Source organism: Dendrobates tinctorius, unplaced genomic scaffold (genome assembly GCF_039654945.1).
Source record: "Dendrobates tinctorius isolate UK_male_01 unplaced genomic scaffold, ASM3965494v1 ptg000035l, whole genome shotgun sequence".
NCBI lineage: Eukaryota > Metazoa > Chordata > Amphibia > Anura > Dendrobatidae > Dendrobates > Dendrobates tinctorius.
The window spans coordinates 70,362,352-70,383,413 of record NW_027361703.1 but is presented as its reverse complement, the minus strand read 5'-3'; the positions used below and the strand labels follow the sequence as shown (position 1 = coordinate 70,383,413).

The following is a 21,062-nucleotide window of genomic DNA, read 5'->3' as shown; positions in this document are numbered from 1 at the left end:
GACATTAAAAATGGGTCGTGGCTGGGTCTTCAGCAAGACAATGACCCAAAACATATAGCCAAGGCAACAAAGGAGTGGCTCAAAAAGAAGCACATTAAGGTCATGGAGTGTCCTAGTCAGTCTCCAGACATTAATTTTATAGGAAAATTATGGAGAGAGTTGAAACTCCGAGTTGCCAGTCACAGGCGTAGCTGTGATTGCAATGCAGTGTAAAAATAAGTGTTAGTCTTGGGCTTGCCAGTGTCCAAGGCAGAACTGGGAAAACCTGCTCTGGCTGTTGTGTTTTGAATCAGAAAGCAGGACGATAATCATGCAGTCAGTTTCATTCCAGGCCAGGTTTTCCATGTGGCTGAAGGACTGTCTTGTGCCCGAGGGAGGGATATCATGCACTGTGGAAAAGCTGTGAGTAAAGAGACATTGACACTGCCGTGCAGTCGCCCATGGCAACCGGTCATGAAGGTGGATTGGTGTGTGTAGTGACTGTGCAACCCAGAGTATATGTGCCCAGTTGCTATCCAGAGGATACTGGGTAGTATGTAGGGCTATGAATTGGACATTATTGCTATGCACTAGTGTTTATATGAGTTGGACAATTAATGATGTGAAGGAAACAAATTAAAGAATCTTTCGTGTTGGAACTTTGCTGGGTCTTTGCCTTTTCACTGCATCCGTGTGCTACTGCGGCACTACTGTATTATACACACACACTGTATATATATATATATATATATATATATATATACACACACACACACACAAACACACATGCAGATGTATGTATAAATATATACATATATACATATTATATTCCAAATTAATAGCAAGTAATTGGTTTATTAACAATGCCGATTCCAAAATTCTTGGCATGAAATGACAACTGAATAATTTTGAACATTCTGAGTTGTTCTTTGACATGTTAGTGTCTCCCATTAGCCTTAAAGCTGAAGTCCCTTGGTCCCTCATTAGTAAAGATAAAAGGTAACAGATCCAATGATTGTGAGAGGATAAGTGCCTTAAGCGTATACAAAAATCTGAGATACTCTTTGATCAATAAAAAAAATCCCCACAATTTCCAAAGCATGAACTGCAAAAACACAACATATATATAAAATTGTAATATTTTGGGATTCTTACCTCCTTGCTCACATAATTGCTGTGCTAGCGCATCTTTGAATATAACCTGGTCTCTGTGAGTAGCTGTTGCCCTGTATACAAAAGAAAGAACAGACTATGATTCAATCTACAAATATACATAACTCCATGACTCAGTGTCTTTTTGACATTTACTTTGGCAATTATTCATACTTCAGCATCCTATGTAACAAATGTATTGTATATATTAGATATTGTCAACAATATCGGCTTGTACTATTCCTACTCACTTATAATTGGGTCTGTCAGGTTTTTGTCAGTGCTCTGGTCTTTTAAACTACAGCGGTGAAGACTACAATATTTTTGTCAGCAAAAAATTCTATCACCCAAACGAAAAGGGAAAATTTGGAACAGAGTTTGAGGCTTGAAATACTAAATATTATTATGGATCCATGTTGGAACCATACATTTAGAGCCAAGAATGGGATTGCATCCTGTTCTGTTAAATTAGGAAAGCCTTTTTTTCCAAAGCATGAAGAATATTTATACTAAATATATGGTTCCAGCACAAATCGATAAAATTGTACATTTAGGCTTGGCTGTTTTGTCACAGATGTTCACTGTGGATTCTTTAATAAAAACCCAACATATTAAATTACCATATTTTCCAGCATATAAGATGACTGGGTGTATAAGACGGCCCCCCAACTTGACTAGCTAATATATAAAATCTTCTTAAAAGTCAGGGGTCTTCTTATACACCAGGTGTCATCTTATAGGGTGGGTGCAGGACAATCTGCATATGGTGAGGGGAGTGGTCCCGATGACGAAGGGAGGGGGCATCTCACAGGGAAGGTGTAAATTGAGTATCCCACCTATTACCTTATTTGTGGCAGCGGTGCTCTCTGCGGGTCTCTGTGCTGGGGGGCGACACCGGCTGCTCTTTCAGCAGCATGGGGGCTCTGTCCTGGGGGGCGGCAGTGGCTCTTTGTGCAGCATCGGGGCTCCACCAGCATTTACCCAAAAGCCTGGAGGCCCCAACAGCTCCATTGCTGCGATGTGGTGGCCTCTGGGAAAATGACCGCTGGGGTCGGCGCATGCTCAGATTCAGATCTCGTCTCCCGAGATCTCGGGACGAGATCTGAATCTAAGCATTAGCCGCTCCCAGCGGACATTTTCCCAGAGGCCACCGCATCACAGAAATGGAGCTGCCGGGGCCTCCGGGCTTTGGGGACATGCCGGCGGAGTCCCGACACTGCACAAAGAGCCGCCACCGCTGCCGCCTCCCAGCACAGAGCCCCCAGGCTGCTGAAAGACGAGCCAGAGCCTCCACTGCCCCCCAGCAAAGAGACCCGCAGATAGCACCACTGTCACAAATGAGGTAATAGGGGGATTCTCCACTTACACCTTCCCTGTGATACACCTCCTCCCTTTGTCATCAGGACCACTCCCCTGCACCATAAGCAGATTGGCCCACACCCACCCTATAAGATGAGACCCGGCGTATAAGGGCATGTTTCCACGGTCAGGACATGCGGCACGTCTTTTTAGACCGCAGCATGTCGGTTTACTTTGCGGAGACGCTCAGTCTCTGCAAGGTAAACTGCCTACTTTATGGCTACGCTGCGGCAATTCCAGATGTGTTCAATGAGCACATCCGGAAGCACAGCGCGAACAGAAGGGGCGGGGCTTAGGGCAGAGCGGGGTTTCTGCTCCGTCCAAAGCGCAGGGAATACGGTACATGGAAACGTACCCTAAGATGACCCCCAACTTTTGAGAAGATTTTCAGGGTTTAAAAATGTTGTCTTATACGCTGAAAAATACGGTACCATATATGTGACTGGGGTTTGGAAAATCCTAACCACAAGTAACTGAATTTGTAGCATCCCAATTATTTTGTAAAATTGCCACAGATTTTACATGAGGACATCATGAAGTTTATGGTATATGTTTGTTACTTATTTGACTACAGTAAATTGCAAGATAAGTTACTTTAAGCATCCTGTATATAACATGTAATATTATAGTGTAATATAATGTAATATAGTAACTCTTGTGAGAAGATAAAGATTATTTTTTATGAACACCATTACAATTAATGAACAGAGAGCAAATATTAGAATTTAATAAAGATATACTTAATTTTTATTTCCAAGAAAAACATTTTTTTATTCCTTAGGCTTGTTGACTTAAAAAAAGAAATATCCATTTCATCTTTAGTCACCCACCATCGGTCCAGTGCTACCACCCTCCTCCTATCTTGACTCGATGCTGGTAGACTGCAACAGTGACTTAACAAATACAATGTACGTTACCAATGCAGACAATCATTGGGTTCAGCCGTCTTGTGCTGATTGGCTTGGCACCATCACTGGGCACAGTGATTGTCAACAATGGACCCTGGTGTTAGGACTCTGAACATTTTTACCTTTTTGCATTACTGCCCTTTTCCAAGATGGTGTCCTTGGTCTCATGTGCATTGTGTCCTCCTGCTATAAAACTCCACCCCAGCCTTCAGTCTGTGCTTGAGTATTCTGCCTTGCATCCAGCTCCTGACCTCTGATTGCTCCCTGGCTATATACCGTCTCCTGTGAACCTGTGTGGTGATCCTGCTGCTCTGCTCTGAGTTCCTGCTGCATACTCCAGTTTCCAGAACTCTTCTTCCTCTGCTGCTCGTGTTTCACTTCCATCTGCATTTGCTGGACATGTAAGCTGTTCCTGCTCTGCAAGAGCCTGAGACTATTTTCCAGGCCTCCCTGGTCAAGCTAAGATTTGAACTGCCTTTTAAGCTTACCTATCTGTGTCTGGACTAAGACAACGATTTATTCATGCCAAGTATCCTCAAGAATAACTGTGCTTCATAGACTTTTTGCTTGATTGCATTTTCCTCTGAAGTTCCTATAGACTGCTAAGCTACTCCTTATATTTTCTCCAAGTGTTGTGGACTTGAGTTTCTTTCTGCATCTGTTGTATCACCGTGTGTTAATATAGACTTTACCACTTATAAAGCTGTGTCCTGTAGTCATCTTGTTCCACTCACAGAGTCTCCTGAGTTATCCCCTATAATTATTACACCTGGTGTCATACCATCATCACTCCAGCCTGTCAATAGAAAGTGGGAGCAGCAGAGAGGCAGCAACAGACCTATGGTGGTTGAGCATATATGAGTTTGCTATTTTTTTTTACACCTGCAAACCTACGGAATAACAAATAAAACCTTTTAAATGGGTTCTCTCACATCAGATATGAAAATGTGTAATAGATTATTATTATTTATTTATATAGCACCATTGATTCCATGGTGCTGTACATGAGAAGGGGTTACATTCAAATTATAGATATCACTTACAGTAAACAAATTAACAATGACAGACTGATACAGAGGGGAGAGGACCCTGCCATTTTGGGCTTACATTCTGCAGGATGGTGGGGAAGGAGACAGTAGGTTAGGGGGATGCGGGTCCCACCTCTTGGGCTTACACCTGTTAGACATTTATTGCACAACTTGTAGAGTTTCAAAACAATTTCTGTTGAAAGCACACCCCCTTTAATTTCTCTCTAACTAGAAAAGATTTTTGGATTATTTTGCTACCTGTATTTAGGAGAAAAAAAGAAAGGGACAAGGAATATAATGTAAGATAATATATTATCAAACAGAACTCCATTTTAGAATAAATAATTAGGAGAATACCTATGTCTGACAAAATTCAAAAGCTCATGCTACTTATTGCTCTCTAAGAAAACGGGTTGGGGGGCTCACTTAAAATGTGCTATAACAAGTGATTTTTTTTTTTACACTGTACAGGATTCTTTTACAGTATACCCTCCTGTATTTCTCTTCGGAGACACCAGCCTAAAGGATTTTTTCTATATTTTTTCTGATCCACAGCTGTCAGCTTCATTCTACGGCAGATGTAGATTGTCCTTCTTTGAGGCACTAAAACTTGTTTCAACCCTCCTGACATAAGTCCTTAGAGAACCATACATGTGCCCAGATTTGTAGCTAAGAGCCACATTCAACATTAATTCAAGGGTCCTCACATTCAGGAAACTGCTAATATCTAATAAACAATTTCTTTGTCTTCAACAATATCTGTTTAAGCCATTAAAAGTTATAACTTAAACAGTAAAAAAATATAGGAGTGTTTTGAATTGCTTTACTTATATATTTATTTTTGTAGGTGATTAATGCATTTCCAATTATTTTTGAATTCTGTTAGATTCAATAGGGCTTCATACATTTCTCATACCAACTGCTACAATGTTGTAAGATTTCAGCTACTGAACGTAATATATTTATTACCTCATTATTTTATTCAGAAACATAAATTCCTGTTGAATGGCTTGTCATGAAACATGATGTTCTTATGACAAAAAATAAACATTTTTTACATTTTTTCAAATTTGATTTAAAAACAATTGACAGTAATACTTAATCGCTTTTTTATGAATGGACAATTAACTGAATAGATTTTCTTAGTCTGCTAAGTAAGTCTGAAAAAAAGGTTCTATATTCATAGGAATACAATTTACAATCTAAAATGTATTAAATTGTTAGGAAAGAGGCTTGGGTGGGGAAACACTATTTTCAAACGTATGTTCAAAATTCAAAATACACAGGTATATTGCTTAAACCACTGAAAAATAATGTTATGCTATTATATACCATCATTTTTAGAATTTGTTTAGTCAGAATAGACACCATTTATTTAAGAAAAAACATGGTAGAAGGCAATTAATCTGATCAATGTACATTTACTGCAAATGTTGTCAGGAGACATTAATCCAAAGATTAGCTATGAGCTAAATGATGTTGAATCAAATTACCTTTATCATCCCTTAATTCACTGTCACACACTGTTTCATTTAATTAGGGTAAGAATCACCACATTTATTTTGCATATATCTGAGACTTTTCAATTCAAAGAGCTGTGCTCATTGACACATTCTTGCCATTAGGAAGAAACAAGCTGTTTCTTTAGAGGGGATGATAAGAAAAATGCAATGAAAAAATTCTATCTGTGTGTATCTGAGACAAATAAATAATGTAAGAATATGCATAATAATTTAATAATATAATTTAAAAACACAGAGTCTATGTTAGATATTAGCGGTGTTTTTTTTTTCTTAAATGTAATTCCAATTTTACACAATTATTTCAATAGTCAAAATTGGGACATATAAACACCATTTCAAGAATGCCCCTAAAGGCTTTATTAGTAAAGGGCTTTGTCTAGATATATTTGTCTTTGTGGGGCTCACTCAGAAGTCAGTTTTTCACACTATGTTTTTCATGGATAGAACTCGTACCCGATATTGCCTCTTAAGCTGCTCAGATGCAAACGTTTTTTGCAGACTTAGTGGCCCATACCAAAACATGGAGACATAAAATTTTGATCCAAATCATGGATCAAAAATGCCAATGCAAGATCATGGGCCTGTCAAGAAAGAAAAATCAGACAGCAATCAGGTGCGATTTGTATGCTGTAAAGTTTTCATGTTTGTTTGATAGGAGAAGCTTAAACCCGTTACCCCCAAGGGTGGTTTGCATATTAATAACCGGGCCAATTTTTTCAATTCTGACCACTGTCCTTTTATGAGGTAATAACACTGGAATGCTTCCATGGAGCCCGGTAATTCTGACATTGTTTTCTCGTGACATATTGTACTTCATGATAGTGGTAAAATTTCTTTGATATGACTTGCATTTATTTGTTAAAACAAAAAATGGAAATTTCACAATTTTCCAACTTTGAATTTTCATGCCCTTAAATCACAGAGATATGTCCCATAAAATACTTAATAAGTAACATTTCCCAAATGTCTACTTTACATCAGCACAATTTTGTAACCAAATTTTTTTTGTTAGAAAGTTGTAAGGGTTAAAAGTTAAACAGCGATTTCTCATTTTTACAACACCATTTTTTTTTCGGGACCACGTCACATTTGAAGTCACTTTGAGGGGTCTATATGATAGAAAATAGCCAAAAGTGACACCATTCTAAAAACTGCACCCCTCAAGGTGCTCAAAACAACATTCAAGAAGTTGTTTTAAACCTTCTGGTACTTCACAGGAATTTTTGGAATGTTTAAAAAAATGAACATTTAACTTTTTTTTTACAAAAAATTTACTTCAGATCCAATTTGTTTTATTTTACCAAGGGTAACAGAAGAAATTGGGCCCCAAAAGTTATTATGCAATTTATCTTGAGTACGCTGATACCTGATATGTGGGGGGAAACCACTGTTTGGGTGCATGGCAGAACTCTGAAGGGAAGGAGCACCGTTTGACTTTTCAATGCAAAATTGGCTGGAATTGATATCGGACGCCATGTCGCATTTGGAGAGCCCGTGATGTGCCTAAACAGTGGAAACCCCCCACAAATGACATCATTTTGGAAACCAGACCCTCCAAGGAACTTATCTAGATGTGTGGTGAGCACTTTGAACCTCCAAGTGCTTTACAGAGGTTTGTAACGTAGAGATGTATAAATAAAAAATGATATTTTCTCCACAAAAATGATCTTTTCACCCCCAATTTTTTATTTTCCCAGGGTAACAAAAGAAACTGGACCCCAAAAGTTGTTGCACAATTTGTCCTGAGGACACTGATAGCCCATATGTGGGGGTAAACCACTGTTTGGACGCATGGCAGAGCTTGGAAGAGAAGGAGTGCCATTTGACTTTTAAATGCAAAATTGGCTGGAATTGAGATCGGATGCCATGTTGCATTTGGAGAGCCCCTGATGTTCCTAAAAAGTGGACACCCCCACAAGTGACACCATTTTCGAAATGACCCCCACGGAACTTACCTAGATGTGTGGTGAGCACTTTGAACCCCAAGGGCTTCACAGAAGTTTATAATGATGTAGAGCCATAAAATTAAAAAATCATATTCTTTTCACAAAAATGATCTTTTCACCCCCAATTTTTTATTTTACCAAAGGTAATAGGAGAAATTGGACCCCAAAATTTATTGCACAATTTGTCCTGAGGACGCTGATAGCCCATATGTGGGGGTAAACCACTGTTTGTTTACATGGCAGAGCTTGGAAGGGAAGGAGCGCCGTTTGACGTTTCAGCGCAAAATTGGCTGGAATTGAGATTGGACGCCTTGTCGCATTTGGAGAGCCCCTGATGTGCCTAAACAGTGGAAACCTCCCACAAATTACACCATTTTGGAAACCAGACCCTCCAAGGAACTTATCTAGATGTGTGGTGAGCACTTTGAACCCCCAAGTGCTTTACAGAGGTCTGTAACGTAGAGATGTATAAATAAAAAATATTTTCTCCACAAAAATGATCTTTTCACCCCCAATTTCTTATTTTCCCAAGGGTAACAGGAGAAACTGGACCCCAAAAGTTGTTGCACAATTTGTCCTGAGGACGCTGATAGCCTATATGTGGGGGTAAACCACTGTTTGGGTGCATGGCAGAGCTTGGAAGAGAAAGAGCGCCATTTGACTTTTAAATGCAAAATTGGCTGGAATTGAGATCGGACGCCATGTTGCGTTTGGAGAGCCCCTGATGTTCCTAAAAAGTGGAAACTCCCACAAGTGACACCATTTTGGAAACTAGACCCCCTTGGAACTTTCCTAGATGTGTGGTGAGCACTTTGAACCCCAAGGGCTTCACAGAAGTTCATAATGATGTAGAGCCGTAAAATTAAAAAATCATAATTTTTTCGCCCCTAATTTTTTATATTACCAAGGGTAACAGGAGAAATTGGATCCAAAAAGTTGTTGTGCAATTTCTCTTGAGTATGCTGATACTTCATATGTAGGGGAATAATACTTTTGAGGCACAGTGCAAAGCTCAGAAGGGAAGAGGCACCATATTGGAGTTCAGATTTTGCTGGAATAGTTTGAGGGTGCCATGTCACATTGGCAGAACCCCAGAGGTGCCAGAACAGAAACCCCCTATATGTGAACTCATTTTACAAACTACACTCCCTAGTGAATTCATCTAGGGGTATAATGATAATATTAACACCACATGTGCCTCACAGAATTTTATAGCACTGAGTGGTAAAGAAAGAATAAATTACATTTTTACCACTAAAATGTTGTTTTAGCCACCTAGTTTTTAATTTTTCTAAGGGCTAATAGGAAGTTTTTTTTACGACAAACTGAGGTCCATTTTTTCCTGAGTGTGCCAATACCCTACATGTAATTGAGAAATATTTTTCAGGCAAGGTGCAAAGTTCAGAAGGCAAGGAGCGCCAGACTTTACTGTTATGGTTTGCAGGTGCCATGACCCACCGGGAGAGCCCATGAGGTGCCAGAACAACAGAACCCCCCATAAGTGACCCCATTTTATGAACTACACCTCTCAGTGAATTCATCTAGGGGTGCAGTGATCATATTGACACCATGGGTGTGTCACAGAATTTTATACCATTGGGCAGTGAACACAAAATAACTACATTTTTACCAGCAAAATTTTGTTTTATCAAAGACTTTACATTTTCGCAAAAGAAGTGGGTAAAAATGGCACCAAAATTTGTCCCACAATTTTTACTGAACATGGCAATGCCCAATATGTGGCTGTACAGTACTACTTAGCCATACGGAAAGACTCGGAAGGAACAGAGCGCAATTTGCCTATTCAAGTGAATGTGTCTGTGCACATGTCAGTGTGTTTCCATGGACCTTGTGTCCACGTGCAAAACATGCTGACATGTCCATTTTTTACTGTCAGCACGGGCCACAAAATGACCCACACATTGATGTCATCCATGTGACATGCATGGGAAGAATCATTACAGTAAGCGCTGTTCCCCGGCACCGGGTGCTAAACACGGCTCTCATTTAAGTGATAAAAGAGACAGCAGGTGGTTGATGATGGGACTATTACTCCCATCAGCCTACCCCTGTGGCTACTAATAACAGTGACAGCAGAGGCAGCTTATGGGGGTATTCATCAGCCGCCTCATGCGCTACAAACAAATAAATATATGAGAAAAACAGCATGGGTTCCCCTGTATTTTCTATAACCAGCTAGGAAAAACTCACAGCTGGGGGCTGCAATCCTCAGCTGTCAGCTTCAGCAAGGTTGGTTATCAGGAATAGAGGGGTCCCCACGCTGTTTTATTAAATTACTTTAATATATAATTTTAAAAAACGGCATAGGGGCCCCCTATTTTTGACAACCAGCCTTGGTAAAGCAGACAGCTGGGGGCTGGTTTTCTCAGGCTGGTAAGAGGCCATTGATATAGGTTCCCCAGCCTAAAAAGTGCAGCCCGCAGCTGCCAAGAAAAGGCGCTACATTAGATGTGCCAATTCTGGCGCTTTGCCCAGCTCTTCCCACTTGCCCTGTAGCGGTGGCAAGTGGGGTAATATCTGTGGGGTTGACACACACTAAAAGACTCTTTATATTGCAAAAAACAGTTTTTGCCTCACCACATTTTGAGAGCTATATTTTTTCCATATTTTGGCCCACGGAGTCATGTGAGGTCTCGTTTTTTGCAGGATGAGCTGATGTTTTTATTGGTGGAATTTTCAGGCACATGGCATTTTTTGATCGCTTTCTATTCCGATTTTTTGGAGATAGAATAAGCAAAAACCAGCAATTCATGAATTACTTTTTTTTGGGGGGGTGGCGTTAATACCGTTACGTGTGTAGTAAAATTGATGAGACAGTTTTATTTTTCGGGTCAGTACGATTACAGCGATTCCTCATTTATATTTTTTTTATGTTTTTGTGCTTTTATATAATAAAAATTATTTTATAGAAAAAATAATTATTTTTGCATCACTTGAGAGCTATAACTTTTTTATTTTTCTGCTGATGGAGCTGTATGGTGGCTCATTTTTTATGGGACAAGATGACGTTTTCAGTGGTACCATGTTTATTTATATCCGTGTCTTTCGTGTTATTCCACTTTTTGTTCGGCGGTATGATAAAGCATTGTTTTTTGCCTTGCTTTTTTATGGTGTTCGCTAAACGGGTTAACTAGTGGGACAGTTTTATAGGTGGGGTCATTGCGGACGCAGCAATACCAAATATAGTGCCTTGCAAAAGCATTCGGCCCCCTGGAACTTTTCAACCTTTTCCCACATATCATGCTTCAAACAAAGATACCAAATGTAAATTTTTGGTGAAGAATCAACAACAAGGGAGACATAATTGTGAAGTTGAACAAAATTTATAGGTTATTTTAAATTTTTGTGAAAATTCAAAAACTGAAAAGCTGACAATAGTTTTCCACGCAGGGAAGCTAGACACTTCTACACAAATAACATGATATCAAACAGTATAGCAAGTGACGGTAACTATATGGCCGCGATATGGCCGACTACGGGTCCTTGGACTATGGTTAACGATCAACGAAGTGTCACTTATCCATCTCTGATGTCCTGCAGAGTTGTTGTTCGGGAAGTGTCTGTTCGGCATCTCAGCCGCAGGGTCCAGCTGAAGAAGAGATAACGCAGACTTCGGGCATTCCTAGACCCAGGTGCGGAGGGGGCGAAGCAGGCCCCAGGCTGGTTCTCCACTGCTGGGGCTGCCCCTTTAGGAGGCAAGATAGAGGTGGCCGCGAGACTCAGCGTACAGGCCGCAGCCGCGGTATGGAGCGGGGCAGTGGCGGCTGCGGGTCTCGACGTACAGGCCGCAGCCACGGTATGGAGTAGGGCAGTGGCGGCCATGGGTCTCGGCGTACAGGCCACACCCATGGTATGGAGCGGGGCAGTGGCGGCCATGGGTCTCGGCATACAGGCCACACCCGTGGTATGGAGCGGGGCAGTGGCGGCCGCGGGTCTAGGCGTATCTCCTCCTTGTGCTGCTCAGCACCGTCCACTCCCCTGGTCAGGCGACCCGCGTCCTTTCTGTCTGGAAGGCACTGGCTCACTCTCGCTATCCAGCGCCACTTTGACTCCTCCTTCCTGTCTCTTGTCTCTCTCCTTGCCGAGTCACTCCTTCTGGTCTCCTACGTTCATTTTATAGTCGCCCCGCCCCCACAGTTCCTGGATGAGTGTCCGTCCCGGCCTGTAACTACTTCCCCCGGGAACATATTCTCTGGGAACCTTGGTGACAGTCCCCCTAGTTCTGGCGCAGATACACAGTGGGCCCTTATTCCGGGGCTCTCTCTCCTGCAAAATAATAAGTTCCACAATTGGATCTGATTAAAAAAATTGTTCCTATGCAGATAATCTTATAAATGTGCCCCTGCTGTGCAGTATGTAATGGCTATGTCTGACCATACATGAACATGGTCTGATCATACCACATGTCCTGGACAGGGGGAGAAGTATACAGACATTACATTAGGGTATTACAAATTATTCTTTCTGTGAGATAAAACAGTGGTTAATCACTTCAAGACATGCGCCGTACATGTACAGCGCATGTCATGTCCCTCCCTTTGATGTGTGCTCCGGCGCAGAGCCCACATCTTTCCCGGGACATGTCAGCTGTTATGAACAGCTGACATGTGCCCCTAACAGCTGAGTGGAAGTGTGATTCACCCACGGCTGTTAACCCGTTAAATGCCACTGACTGCCCATCGGCGGCCCATGTCACATGAACGCAGGTCGCCGATGGGTTCGCATAACAACCCGGGGTCTGCAGGAGACTCCTATGGTTGTTATTGCCAGGTTGCTATGAGCGGTCAATGCTCATAGCAAGAGAGCATTTCTGCTACACACAGATGATCTGTTCATCGCCTGTGTATAGCAGAGGCGATCAGACAACTGCTGCTTCTAATCTCCAATGGAGACTATAGAGGCATACAAAAAGTAAAAAAAAAATGGTTTTAAAAATATTAAAAATTTTTAAAAATATAAAAATTCAAATCACCCACTATTCAAAATAAAACAATTAGAAATTTTTTTTTTAAAATACACATATTTGGTAAAAGAATTAATCCAATCGGCAAACGGTGTAGTGAAAAAAGAAGTCAAAATGCCAGAATTACATTTTTTTGGTCGCCGCAACATTACATTAAAATGCAATAATGGGCGACTAAAAGATCATATCCAGACCAAAATGATATGATTTAAAATGCCAATTTGACACACAAAAAATATGCTCTCACCCAGTCCCAGATCACGAAAAATGGAGACGCTACAGGTCTTGGAAAATTATGAAATTTTAAAAAACAAATTTTTTAACAAACTTTTGATTTTTTTTCAATATTTAAATAAAAAACCCTATACATGTTTGGTACTTACAAACTCGTAATGACCTGGAAAGTCATAATGGCAGGTCAGTTTTAGCATTTGGTGAACATAGTAAGAAAAATCCAAAAACCCATTCTGGAATTGCACTTTTTTTTGCAATTTCACAGCACTTGGAATTTGTTCTCCCCATCATTGAATTTTGTCCATTTTCAGCTGCCATGTGTAAGAAATAGAAATGTGAGACAAAAAGGAACAGGCGCACATTTCTATGATAAATTACAACACTTCTGATGTATGATAAATTTGTTGGACATACGTGGCCACACCTTCTCGCTCACGCTCTGCCATCTTTTAAAAAATTTAGCAGAGCTGGCTGGGGCTGGCATAAAAACACCTCAAATTTTGTGGCATTTCAAGCATTTTTCCCCAGAAAACTGGCGAAAACTGCTTGAGGAATTTGGCCCATAACCTTTATATTCAGGCACAAAACACAAATTAATCCCTGTTTGGTTGAACACTAGCTAGACAGTAGCTTTCCTGCCTATACAGGTTTTGTACTACCAGACAAGTCAAACAAAAAACGATGTTATCTAACACCAATGGTAAATGTCCAACTGGAGGTTATCAGAACTTAAAAGCAGAGTCTCTACAAAAAAAAACTCTTTAAAAACTGCCTAAAAAATTGCAAAGCTCTTTTTATTCATTACTATGGGTAATCTACTTTGTTTGAGAGGTTTTTTTCTGAAGACATTTTGAAAAATACCTAGTGGAAAAAAGTGCATGTCCAGGAAGGATGGGAAATCTTGAAAAATGAAATTCTCAAAGCACAGTTGTTAACAATTCTGAAAAGAGGGAAGAATTGGAAGCATTTAAGGAAACCAGGATGGATGAACACAGAACTTAAGCACATGCTAAAAAGGAAGAAAAAAATGTTTATAAAATGGAAGCATATCTAAAGAAGAATATAATGCTGTCTGCAGAACCTGCAGGGCACAAATCAGATTATCTAAAGCTGACAATGAATTGAAGCTTGCAAGAGATGTCAAAAGCAATAATAAAGGATTTTGGGGATATGTCAAAAGTAAAAGAAAAGTTAAAGATGCTATAGGATTTTTACAGGATGAAAATGATGAAATGGTAAGACAGGATGTTGAGAAGGCTGAACTTTTAAATTCCTATTTTGCATCTGTTTTCTCTCAGAAAGGAAATGTAACATCAACTGTTCTTCACTGTCCTATTAAGGGAATAGAAGAATCCAGGATATCTATAAACAGAAAAAAGGTGAGGAAACACTTAGCTAACCTAAATGAATTCAAGTCTCCAGGTCCAGATGAATTACACCCCAGAGTACTGAAGGAGATAGCAGAAGAAATTTTTGAACCCCTCTCCATAATCTTTGAAAATTCTTGGAGAACAGGAGAAGTGCCAGAAGACTGGAGAAGAGCAAATGTTGTTCCTATCTTCAAAAAGGGGAAGAAGGTGGACCCAGGCAACTATAGGCCGGTGAATCTGACTTCTATACCAGGAAAGATCTTTGAACAAATTAATAAACAACATGTATGTCAGTACCTGGATAAGAATGAAGTGATTAAACAGAGTCAGCATGGGTTTGTAACTAATAAATCATGTCAGACTAACTTAATTTCCTTCTATGACGGAATCACTCATTGGGTGGATCAAGGAAATGCTGTAGAATATTATATCTTGACTTCAGCAAAGCATTTGACAAAGTCTCTCATACAATCCTTATTGAAAAAATGACGAAGTATGGAATGGACAAGGCAACTGTTAGGTGGATTCATAACTGGCTTAGTGATCGGACCCAAAAAGTGGTCGTAAATGGCTGCACATCCAGTTGGAAGAATGTCTCAAGTGGGGTACCACAGGGTTCTGTCCTGGGCCCTGTATTGTTCAACATCTTTATCAACGATTTAGATGAAGGAATTGAGGGTGAACTGATTAAATTTGCTGATGACACAAAGCTAGGAGGGATAGCGAATATTAGAGAAGAGAGAGAGGATTCAAAAAGATATAAATAAACTGGAGAAGTGGGCAGCAACTATCAGAATGGTTTTTAACAGGGAGAAATGCAAAGTACTACATCTGGGCAATAAAAATGAAAAAAGCATATACAGAATGGGAGGAATAGGGCTAAGTGACAGCACATGTGAAAAAGACTTGGGTATACTAATAGATCACAGACTGAATATGAGTCAACAGTGTGATGCAGCAGCAAAAAAGGCAAGTACAATTCTAGGATGTATTAACAGAAGCATACAGTCTAGATCACATGAAGTCATTATTTCCCTCTACTCCTCTTTGGTCAGACCTCATCGAATATTGTGTCCAGTTTTGGGCACCACATTTTAAAAAAGACATCAACAAACTGGAGCAAGTTCAGAAAAGAGCGACGAGAATGGTGACCGGTCTGCAAACCCTGTCTTATGAGGAAAGGTTGCAGGATTTAGGAATGTTTAGTTGGCAAAAGAGAAGACTGAGAGGAGACTTAATAGCTGTCTACAAATATCTAAAGGGCTGTCACATTGTAGAAGGATCAACTTTATTCTCATTTGCACAAGGAAAGACTAGAAGCAATGGGATGAAACTGAATGGGAGGAGACACAGATTAGATATTAGAAAAAACTTTTTGACATTTAGAGTGATCAATGAGTGGAACAGGCTGCCATGAGAAGTGGTGAGTTCTCCTTCAATGGAAGTCTTCAAACAGAGGCTGGACAGATATCTGACTGGGATGATTTAGCGAATCCTGCTTTGAGCATGGGGTTGGACCAGATGGCCCAGGAGGTCCCTTCTAACTCTACGATTCTATGATTCTATGATTCTGGTGAAGCGGGTACTCTAGGAAACCTCTCCAAATTAGGCACTGTCAAACTGAAATGCTGCAAAGAATGCTTAACCACTTAACGCATAGGTACATCATAGGTCGTGTCCCTGCAATCCATGCGGGCTCCAGCGCTGAGCCGGCATTTTTTCCTGCACATGACAGCTGATCTGGTCAGTAGAGTTGAGCGAAACGGGTCGAAAAAATTCAAAAGTCGCCAACTTTTGGCAAAGTCGGGTTTCATGAAACGAAACCCGACCCTAGGATGAGGTCGGCCACGAGGTCGGCGACTTACGCGCCAAAGTCGCGTTTCAAAAGTTTGTTTTGCGCTCTTTTTCAGCCAATCAGGATCCACGGACACTGTGGGCAACGTGATGACCTAGGCACGGGTCACCACCATCTTTCAGAAGGGCATGCAAGTGATTGGCTTGCTTTGGTGGGCGTCACAGGGGGTATAAAAGGGCGTGCACGCCGACCGCCATCTTACTTCTGCCGATCTTAGTATAGGGAGAGGTTGCTGCTGATTCTGTAGGGAGAGCGTTAGGCAGGGAAGAAGACAAAAAAACTGCTTCTGCTGCTAGCGATTTGGCCTGCACAACACACAAGTCAATGTGTGTGCAGTGCAAGGGGAGGCTATATAGTGGTGTATCAGTGGTGTTGGTTGTTGGGCTGCCTTTTACGGCTTCCTGACACGCTGGCATTGCTGTTTACCCACTGCTCCGCAAACTGCTTTTTTAAAAGCAATCCAATCTCCCTTATCCTCTAGTCACTTTTGTCACAGCTGTGCCATCGAGCGTGTCACATAGCGCTCAGATATCAGTGGGCCTCACACAATCCACAAGTGTCCAGTGTCCAAAAGTGTGCGCAGAGATTCAAAATCTCCATTATCCTCTCGTCACTTTGGTCACAGGCAGCTGTGCCATCGAGCGTGTCACATAGCGCTCAGATATCAGTGGGCCTCACACAATCCACAAGTGTCCAGTGTCCAAAAGTGTGCGCAGAGATTCAAAATCTCCATTATCCTCTCGTCACTTTGGTCACAGGCAGCTGTGCCATCGAGCGTGTCACATAGCGCTCAGATATCAGTGGGCCTCACACAATCCACACGTGTCCAGTGTCCAAAAGTGTGCGCAGAGATTCAAAATCTCCATTATCCTCTCGTCACTTTGGTCACAGGCAGCTGTGCCATCGAGCGTGTCACATAGCGCTCAGATATCAGTGGGCCTCACACAATCCACAAGTGTCCAGTGTCCAAAAGTGTGCACAGAGATTCAAAATCTCCATTATCCTCTCGTCACTTTGGTCACAGGCAGCTGTGCCATCGAGCGTGTCACATAGCGCTCAGATATCAGTGGGCCTCACACAATCCACAAGTGTCCAGTGTCCAAAAGTGTGCGCAGAGATTCAAAATCTCCATTATCCTCTCGTCACTTTGGTCACAGGCAGCTGTGCCATCGAGCGTGTCACATAGCGCTCAAATATCAGTGGGCCTCACGCAATCCACAAGTGTCCAGTGTCCAAAAGTTTGCGCAGAGATTCAAAATCTCCATTATCCTCTCGTCACTTTGGTCACAGGCAGCTGTGCCATCGAGCGTGTCACATAGCGCTCAGATATCAGTGGGCCTCACACAATCCACAAGTGTCCAGTGTCCAAAAGTGTGCGCAGAGATTCAAAATCTCCATTATCCTCTCGTCACTTTGGTCACAGGCAGCTGTGCCATCGAGCGTGTCACATAGCGCTCAGATATCAGTGGGCCTCACACAATCCACAAGTGTCCAGTGTCCAAAAGTGTGCGCAGAGATTCAAAATCTCCATTATCCTCTCGTCACTTTGGTCACAGGCAGCTGTGCCATCGAGCCTGTCACATAGCGCTCAGATATCAGTGGGCCTCACACAATCCACAAGTGTCCAGTGTCCAAAAGTGTGCGCAGAGATTCAAAATCTCCATTATCCTCTCGTCACTTTGGTCACAGGCAGCTGTGCCATCGAGCGTGTCACATAGCGCTCAGATAACAGTGGGCCTCACACAATCCAAAAGTGTCCACTGTCCACAAGTGTGTGCAGAAATTCTAAATCTCCCCTGTCCTATAGACACATTGTACCTTGTTTTACATTACTATATAGTTTGTTGGATTTTGTCTACATTTCTACCAAAAATGAGGAAGGCTGGTGGAAGAGGCCGTGGAATTGGGCGGGGGTTGGCAGCTGGTAATGATGGTGTTGGTGGTGGATCTGATGGTAGTGGCAAGAGCAAAATAGGACCGAATGCAGGAGGTGCTGACCCTGCATCATCGTCTGTCTACATAAGGCCTCGAACGCTTAGTTTTCTAGGAGTTGGCAAACCGCTTTTAAAGGCAGAGCATCAGGAAAAAGTTTTGTCTTACATTGCTGACTCAGCCTCCAGCTCTATCGCCTCCTCTTCTTCAGTTGTAAAAAGTAAAAGCACTGAGTCGTCATTGGAGGCTCATGTTCATGAACCACACCTTTCCTTGTGTCCTTCACCCCAACCAAGATTGAAGGATGAAACAGGCCATACTACTGATTACTCCATGGAGCTGTTTTCACGTACCATGCCTGGATTATCAAGTCAAATGGTGAATTACCCAGGCCAAGATGAATCTGACATGGAGTGCAATGATGCACAGCCGCTGATGGATGATTCTGCTGGTACATTCACTCAGAGCACTACATTGTCCTCGCAGTGTACAGAGCCAGATTTTGACCCTGATGAGACTCAGGTGCCCCTTCCCGCACACTATACCACCATACACGGTGACACAGAGAAAGGTGCACATGACATAGAAGAGGAGGTGATGGATGACCCAGTTGTTGACCCAGATTGGCATCCATTGGGGGAAGAGGGTGCTGCTTCCAATAGCTCAGATGAGGAGCATCCACAGCAGACATCGACATCGCAACAGCTGTTATCTGGCAGGCCCGGAGCACTCCAAAGACAGGTTCCAAACATCAAAAGAGTTGCTGGACAGCTTGTCCAGAGGGTCAAAAGATCACAGCATGCTAGGCCGCAAAATGTCTGCCAAAGTAGGAAGAGTGCAGTGTGGCACTTTTTTGACCAAAATCCTCATGATCAGGCCAAGGTTATCTGTAAGAAGTGCGCAAAGACCTTTAGCCGAGGGAAAAATCTGAAAAATTTGAATACCAGTTGCATGCTTAGACATTTAACCAGCATGCACTTGCAAGCGTGGACACAACACCAAACCTCAAGTGCCACATGTGCAACTGATCACAACGAAGGTAGTCAGCAACGCTACATTGTTTCCCCCACTGTAAGCCCACCGGTTAGCACAGCAGCAAATGTTGAGGTGTCGTTGTAAGGCCAAAGCAGTCAGGGAATCCCACTGTTATATCAACGAAAGACTGATTCTAGGCCATCAGAAAGAACACCAACTCCATCACCATCATCAACCCTCTCTCAGTCCGCCCTGTCCACCGCTACTTCCACCATATGCAGCTCTCAAGTCCAGCTCACCCTCCCAGACACTATGAGTAAGTCAAGAAAGTACTCAGTCTCTCATCCGCGTACACTGGGTTTGAACGCCCACATTGCCAAACTAATCTCGTTTGAGATGATGCCCTTTCGGTTGGTGGAAAGCACAGCTTTCCGCGAACTCATGGCCTATGCAGTACCACGCTATGACCTACCCAGTCGCCACTTCTTCTCTCGCAAAGCCATCCCAGCCCTCCACCATCATGTGAAAGACCGCATTGTCCATGCACTCAAGCAGTCAGTGAGCGGAAAGGTGCACCTCACAACTGATGCATGGTCCAGTCGGCATGGCCAAGGCCGTTACGTGTCCATCACTGCGCACTGGGTTAATGTGGTGGATGCAGGGTCCACATGGGACAGCGGTGGTGGGACAGTGCTGCCTAGCCCACGGTATAGGAAACAGTTGGCTGTAGGCGTTCGACCCTCCTCCTCCTCCTCCAGAAGCGAAAGATCGTCCACAGAGCGCAGTCGTACGAACACTCCATCTGCAGCTGCCACTGTTGCACACGATGTGTCCCCCTATCGAGCAGCTAGTGGAAAGCGTCAGCAGGCTGTGTTGCAGATGATGTGTTTGGGCGACAGACACACCGCCGAGGTGCTGGCCGAGTACTTGAAGCGACAAACTGAGTCATGGCTGGGCAGTGTACATCTTGAGGCAGGCAAGGTAGTTAGTGATAACGGCCGTAATTTTGTGGCAGCCATAGCCCTTTCAAAACTCAGCCACATACCTTGCTTGGCTCACACCTTGAACCTGGTGGTGCAGTGCTTCCTCAAAAATTATCCGGAGTTAACAGCCCTGCTCCAGAAGGTGCGAAGACTGTGCACGCACATCCGCCGGTCGCCTGTACACTCCGTTCGTATGCAGAAGCTGCAGCGATTGCTCCACCTTCCCAACCACCGCCTCATTATCGACATTGCAACAAGGTGGAACTCCACCCTGCACATGGTGGAGCGGCTGTGCGAGCAGAGGCAGGCCATAATGCATTTGTGGGAGGATACACGGCCAGGCACTTTGAGAGCAGACATGGAGTTGACAGGCGTGCAGTGGTCGAAGCTGAAAGACCTTTGTAAAGTCCTTCAGTGTTTTGAGGAATGCACACGGCTGGTAAGCGCAGACAACGCCATCCTAAGCATGAGCATCCCACTTATGCATCTGCTCATGCAAACTTTGACGCACCTTAAGGAGCAGGCGTCTGCAGCCAATGTTGATGAGGAGGAAGAGGAGGAGGGAATCCTTGATGACATTCAGCCATTGTCTGCTCAGGGACCTCTCCTGGATGAGGTGGAGGAAGAAGAGGAGGAGGAGGAGGATGATGGGGATGATTACTTAGGGGAGGAGGATGCATCTCGTGGGGCAAGTGAAAATGTTGGCGTGGCAAGGTCTGGTACAGGGTTTGTGCGTGACTGGAGGGATGTGGATTTGCCAGAAAGTGCTCCTCCACCCAGCACTCGCAGTGCATCATTGACACCGGAAACATTGGCCCACATGTCAGATTATGC

At 42.7% G+C, this 21,062-nt stretch overlaps 1 protein-coding gene across 3 annotated transcripts in view; it reads right to left on the bottom strand.

The window, feature by feature from the left end:
• Positions 1–21,062, bottom strand: part of RELN (reelin) — a 1,162,997-nt gene that overhangs the window by 664,708 nt on the left and 477,227 nt on the right. For all 3 annotated transcript variants that reach the window (XM_073573631.1, XM_073573629.1, XM_073573630.1), the window contains exon 4: positions 1,135–1,205. In XM_073573631.1, the coding sequence (XP_073429732.1) occupies positions 1,135–1,205 (71 nt within the window). The remainder of the gene's footprint in view (positions 1–1,134; positions 1,206–21,062) is intronic.